The 6,572-nt window shown below is 43.5% G+C and overlaps 1 protein-coding gene across 6 annotated transcripts; it reads right to left on the bottom strand.

The window, feature by feature from the left end:
- LOC8066972 (transcription factor TGAL4) lies at nucleotides 1–6,320 on the bottom strand. Of its 6 annotated transcripts, none has more exons than XM_021446644.1 (13): nucleotides 5,503–6,319; nucleotides 5,255–5,405; nucleotides 4,811–4,935; nucleotides 4,199–4,305; nucleotides 3,947–4,102; nucleotides 2,803–2,853; nucleotides 2,611–2,670; nucleotides 2,442–2,519; nucleotides 2,309–2,351; nucleotides 1,926–2,224; nucleotides 1,449–1,685; nucleotides 947–1,089; nucleotides 1–479 (listed from the first exon to the last, which is right to left on the bottom strand). In XM_021446644.1, exons 2-13 carry the CDS (start codon nucleotides 5,353–5,355, stop codon nucleotides 398–400), a joined length of 1,482 nt encoding a protein of 493 aa, XP_021302319.1. In that variant the 5' UTR covers nucleotides 5,356–5,405; nucleotides 5,503–6,319; the 3' UTR covers nucleotides 1–397. The 6 variants fall into 6 exon arrangements, with proteins under 6 accessions (XP_021302319.1, XP_021302322.1, XP_021302320.1 ...); XM_021446647.1 differs by having other exon boundaries at nucleotides 1,926–2,197; nucleotides 4,811–4,932; nucleotides 5,503–5,803; XM_021446645.1 differs by having other exon boundaries at nucleotides 61–479; nucleotides 5,508–6,320.

Raw genomic sequence — 6,572 nt, forward strand, 5'->3', positions numbered from 1 at the left:
TAATCATACAGATTACTAGTAGATAAGTAGATATGCAGTAACCAGCAATTATCTGTAGAGTTGCAGAATGAATTCTTTCGTTACCTAGGCAGAGCTGTTTTGAGAATTCTGACTGGACAGAACCAAAGGCAGAGCTGTTTGAGAATCTAGACTGGACAGAACCAAAAGAACGTGCAGTACTGGACACGAGTCCAGTGAACTAAACAATTTCACGTCCTGGAAATTGCTCCTACAGGTTCCGCACATTTTCAGAAACACTCCCTGTTCTAAAGCTTCATTCATTTTCCAGCTCTCTGTGCCTCTCAGACATCTGATGGCATCCAAAACTTCTCTTTCAACTTCCCAGTCGTTTCTCTCTTGCTCCTAAGACGAAGGTTAGTTCCAAATCATGCGTGAATCAGAAGGATGAAAATTGGCTTTGAGATGCTTGTGCCGCAATGCTTATCTCCCCACAATTGCCTTCATCTGCACCCAGTATCCTGAACGCCATACAGGCACCAGCAATAACAAATTGATCAGGGAAGCATCTTGAAAAATGAAAAGATATGCTATAGCTCTTCAGCTAATTAATTTAGGGTTTTATAGAGTTCAGTTAGTTGGCCAAACATCTAAATATGCCACAGCATGGCCCTTCTTTTAGGCGAGTATGGACTTTATATTTTGTTATTGTTGCTTGCTGAATTTTGATTGCTGGTAGGAGGGCAGTCCATTCCCTGCTGATTTAGTAGGGAACACCTTGGTATTAATTTAGTATACCTATCCAGAAGCCCTGGCTAACTCTATATAAATTAATTAATGTGCACTTGAATTTTTTCACTCATTAGTCAATACTACCTTCAACAACTAGAGGTTGGATCTTTCAAAAAAAAAAGACAGAAAACTAGAGATTACTTCTTAAACCAACTAAAGATAGGGGACTGACGAAGGAACTGCATGGTGTGCTTACTCTCGAGGCCGAGAAACCCAGAGGGAGCTTAAGGCACGGAGGCGGTTGTGGTACTCGCCAATGGCCAAGAAACATCGAGCTGCCTGCCGAACTGTCAGAATCCGGTGCATCTGATGAAGAGTCTGCTGCCTCAAGTTATCAGCCTGGAAATTACACATCTAGCTTTAGCACATGTTGCAGGAACATCGGACAGATGCATTCCAAAAAGAAATCATTACATGCTTAGTTGACAAGTCATATCTTTTCCACAACGCAGACATGAAACTTCCACATTTATACATTTTGATGGCATCATAAAGCCTATTAGATATGAGTGAGCAACATAGTATTGAATAATTAAACTTGACAGACGTCTAAAAGGACCTTTTTTTTTTTGCGAGTGTGACCAGACAAATAAAGATAACTCCTGGAAGTCCTATCAAGTTGCTCATCTACAAAGTTGAGTGGAGTATATAACACTGACATAATGATCAAGAGTGAGGATTTGATGTGAAACCATAACCTGTATCACAAAACCTTCAAGGTTGGACAGCTTGCCAAGGGCAAGGGCCATTTGACCCATGAAGCTCATGTTGGTGTCGTCAATCAGAGATCCACCGGCCATGGTGTCAGCTAGGGACTGATGCAGCTGGTCCAGGCCCTGGGAGAGAGCTTCCTCTGCCTGCTGTGATGACTGTTGAAGGTTGCATATGCCTACCAGTTGCTGCTCAGTCAAGGGATCTAGCTGGGGCAGCAGCGTCTGCAGCAACATGAAAAATTATCTGTACTGAACATGGAAAATCTTGTTGTACTGAAATGATGTCAGATTTAGACTGAGTTCATCGTTTCCTACTGTTGGTTGAAAAAATCTTGTTATATAAGTATTGAAAAGTATTTAGACTGAGTTCAGTTTATCAATCTATGTGAATGCAGTTATGTGCAGTATAGTGCAGGCAGTTTGACATCAGTTGTTCTATTAGATTACCAGACGAATTCATACCTTGACCAGATCCGATGGCCTGAATCCACCCATCCAGAGGAAGCACCGCTCAGCCGGGGTCGTCCACACCCCGGTGATGAGGTGGAACACGTCAGACTTGGCTGCCGACGCCTTTAGCTGGAACAGCTCATCGTGGTGGGTCAGGGTGTCATCCACGATGGCTCTGAGGTCACCATCTGGCAAGTGCGCATGCAGAGCTCCGTGCAGCTCGGCCATGCGCCGGCCGTGGTCATCCAGCCAACGGGCGTACTCCACGTCGAACATTGCGGCGCCTGGACATGGATGGTGAGAGAAGTGGACTATAAAAATGTTGGAGATATAATAGTTATATATAGCTACAACAACACACAAGAACGTTGAGAAATGAGGATCAGATTAGGCACCTGAGCTAGAGTTTGCACCTGGAGCTCCTCCTAGAAAGATGCCCTGAAAACACACGAGTTCAGATTTCATCGACTCAGATGTTCAGTTAGTAGTCAGAAGGCAACACACAGGCCCAGGAACTACACAGTGTACCTGGGAATGTGCTCTCTGCATATCCTGTTCTATCTGAGCAAGCTTCAGTTTGCTGCTCTCAAGCTGCTGAATGTAAGCCTGTAGCACATTGACAAAATTAACTGTTAAGAACTTGGTAATCTCACTGTTAAATGATTCAGTTTCTAAGTAAATGGTGCTCAATATTCACCTTCTTTCGCAGCCGGCTTTTGCGTGCAGCTTCTCGGTTCTGCGCAAGCCTTCTGATTGTCTGCTGACACGAAGAGACAAGATCAAACTCATCATCTAGGATTCTGAAGTACATGTATCTTCGTTAGCTTGCATGGGGTCAACCTGAGAATGAACTACTGCAAATAGGTAACTGAAAGAGCCAGATAGAGACCTTTGGATCAGGAGTCTTGCCAGTCCTTGGGGTGAAACTAGTAGCCATATTCTGCATACCAAATAAACCTGAGTACAATTAGAAAATATAGGAGAGAAATGGCATAACACTATTTCTGTTCAGCTGTGTGTGCCCATGGCGTAAACAATAAATAGTAGGATATCAACATTCACGTTACATCAATCAGAAATAAAAAACAGTAGTGTACATTTGGTGGAAGCCACCCACTCTTACAACAGACAAAACCTGGTTTTGCTTTTTGTTCATGTTGTTGTCACGCCCTAATTCACAAAGTTTCTTTCGGTTAAGTGTGAATCATGCAGTTCATATATAATGTTTTCACCCAATATATCTTGGCAGTTGATCAATTGACCAGAAAGTACCTAAAGCGCCACTGACCAAAAGTTGCCATTATTTAAGCATCAGCTGGTTCATTTCTATTCGGGCACAATTCTGTACGCTAGAGACAAAATAATATTGTAGGAATACTAACTTGTCTCCTATTGCAGCACCAATGGCACTACATGATCTATCATGCACTACCTAACGTATCCTCTACTAGCCTACTCGACTTATCCACACACCTATATAGCAAAATGCCATTGATCTAGAGGAGTAGCTCTTTATTTTTAGATGAATGACTAGTTCTCGTAGATGATGTTGTCCATCTCCTAAAATAAAGCTCAATCAATTTAAAGTTTTAAAGATAAGGGATCATATTCTACATCTAATACTAGCATACACAAAAACATTAACCCAGTGCAAAAAGCATCAGCGAAGCAAATACAAACTCTTCTTATTTCTATAGCAGCATATATAGCTAGGGTAGGGGCCAAAAGATTCACCTATCCATGTTGGGATTGGTGATCTTGGGAGCAGTAAGACCATAAATGCGATGGAATAATGTCTTCTTCTACCAATAGGAGAGCATGTACTATTAGCTAGCTGCATGAACATCTTGGAAATTGTGGCTTTGTGGGCTAGCTAGCGACATGAGACCAGGATAGGGAACAAGATATACTACTATACATGCATTTTTTTCAGTGATGAGAGATAGTCAGATGGATGCAGAAGCAAAGAACACAACCAAAGAAGTCAAATGCGTCAAAAAAAACATGAGATGCATCCACAGAGAAATGCCTACCTTGTGCTGAAGCTGCTGCTGCTGCTGCTGCTGTGAACCTTGACCAAACTGGCTTTGCATGTCTGCTGCTGCTCCGTGCTGATCTGAGTGGTTGCTGTTGTTCTTGCTGCTGCTCTCCGAGTCGTCTGTGCTGTCTGCTGTCACATTTGAGCCCTCCTACCGTGTAAAAGCAAAAGGGGGAGCAGTTGCAAACTTGTGTTCTTGCTTGTACTATTAGAAGCAGGGATAACTCTACTTGTAGCTAGTCCATACCTTGGGTGTGTGAAGAGACCTCATAGGCCAAGCTGGGAAGATGTCCAGTGTAGGAGGTGGCCTAGCTGTAGTCGTTGCAGCTGTGACAGTAGCAGCAGTGGGAAAGGCTGCAAGAAGATATCATAGGGGAGAGGAGATCAAGACATGTATCCCAGTACCAGAGATGAAACTGAAAGGATGCATTGGGATCACAAGGGAAGGTAAGTGGGGCCACTGTGGCAGTGAAAGTGAACGGAACTTTTATTCTCTTTGAGCTTTTGCCTACAGAGAGCCGGAGAATTGGTAGTGTACCATGGAGACCAACATGTTACACTCTAGAGAGAGAGAGAGAGGAGAGGAGGAGGGAAGGGAATCACAAGGTAGTCACACCAGTACACCACACACAAGTAGCACAGCTGCACAGCTGCCACTCCTGCTGCTCTTGCATGGTTGCTTTTGACTACCATGCCCTAACTATTGCAAAAGTGCCTCACAAAGTTGTGCGTTTTTAGCCTTGGCCAGTGCCCAGTAGCCAGAGAGAGAAACGGTTGTGTGTTTTCTTGGTCTTGGTCAGAGCCAGGGAGAGGGAGAGAGAAAACGACTAATAAAGCAGAGAGAGAGAGATTGGCATACGCTTGATGTCTCCATGATGAGCTATGGAGGTAGTTGCAGCTTGTTGAGTTCTTGCGAGTGAGGCAACCTGATGCATGAAAGCCTCTTCCAGCTCTCCAAAATAGGCACCTCCGTCTTGGTCACTGCTAGGCATGTGAAATGGCAACCAGTAACCATTTAGAGAGGTACGAGCAGAAACGTCGTTGGGTAGAAAAGGACGACAACCAATATGACAGAAGATTACAGACAGAGAGGAATGAAGAAATTAAACTGAGGAACTCATACAGAAATTTTCATAAACTTGAAACAAATGCAATCAAGTTGCAGGCTTGCAGCTCATTCATCTTTGCCTTTTTATTTGCAAAAATCCTGGATCAAAAATTGAAGAAAGATGCCAAGCAGAATAATGAATATGAGAGAGAAAGAGAGAGGAGAGAGAGGGGGGAGAGGAAGAGGTGTTCTTACAAGAAGTTTGCAGGAATGGAATTGGCGATGGCACCATGGAAGCCATAGCCAAGAGCACAGGGATCCTGCCTTGAATGGCTAGAACTACTAGTATCTCCCATCCAGCACGCTCAGAGCTCCTATATACAGATACCCGTGTCCCTAGAAGCTTCTGCATCCAGAACGCAAAAAATTGGCTGATCATGATGCTGCACACCACTAACTCAGAAAACTCATGACAGAAGGTGGAGTCAAATCAAAGAACATACCAGACCTCCAACAAGAAAGAGCCCTGGAGACGACGAAGTAGCTTTGGAGGAGTTGGAAGGCAGGCAGGCTTGACCGTTTCTGTTCCGAGTAGCTCTTGCTCACAGGCCACAGCTTCTTGACAGTGTAATAGTTTCAGCGTCTTTAGGTGTGCCAATCGCCCAGTTTCAGAGGACGATATATTTTGTCCTCATAGCCTGCTTTTGTACTGTGATTTTGTTCTTCCCTATCGGAGAGAGAGGGAGAGGGAGAGGGAGAGAGGGAGGAAGAAGTATAGGGCCTTGTCTTCACTTGAAAACTTTTGTCATGAAGCCACAGGAATCCTGGGGCAGCATTCTTATCACATTGGAACTGACTGCGCCCTCCCTGGTTGGCCTAGCAAAGTCCTTCTAATATTTTTATTTATTTATTTATTGCATGCCCTTCTTTTTCTTGCAGAACTAGAAAGGAAGACCTGTAGATGGATGGATATGGACCGAAGCACTTCTTTAATAATATTATGAGCCGTGGGAAGGATTACAACTTCACGTTGGTGATAACATAATCTTACAGGGACTATCGAAACATAATTGTTTCTTTTGAACAGCTGGTTTTCTACTCAACAATGCCACACATCAATCACATTTAGACTTTCACCATGCCTGTCAATCTCTGTTATAATAGCATGGTTAATCAACAAGCTAACCAATTAGCTAGTAGTAGCTCATGCAAACACATGTAACTGCTTACATTCAAAAAGCCACATGTAACTTTTGAGAGAACTGGAGGGGCCTTAGCCCCTGCAGGGATTTATTGAATAATAAAAGGTTCACAGTTTACAACAAGAGAAATAGGGGGGGGGGGGGGGGGGGGGGGGCGAGTTAAGAGACAAAAAAGAGTTGAAAAAAAAATTAGAGCACCATTGATCAAACACTTGGCTTAGGCTTGTCTTGACACGATGAGAGACCCTCGACAGTTCCATGGAGAAAGCTCTTTTGCACTCTTGAGTTGACATTTAACTGCACTTGAAGTTTAAGTTCACTTATGTGTTCAAGAGAAACTAATTTGAAATGCAAGAGACAACAAACTGTTG

This window comes from Sorghum bicolor, chromosome 8 (assembly GCF_000003195.3).
Source record: "Sorghum bicolor cultivar BTx623 chromosome 8, Sorghum_bicolor_NCBIv3, whole genome shotgun sequence".
In the NCBI taxonomy this organism is placed as follows: Eukaryota; Viridiplantae; Streptophyta; class Magnoliopsida; order Poales; family Poaceae; genus Sorghum; species Sorghum bicolor.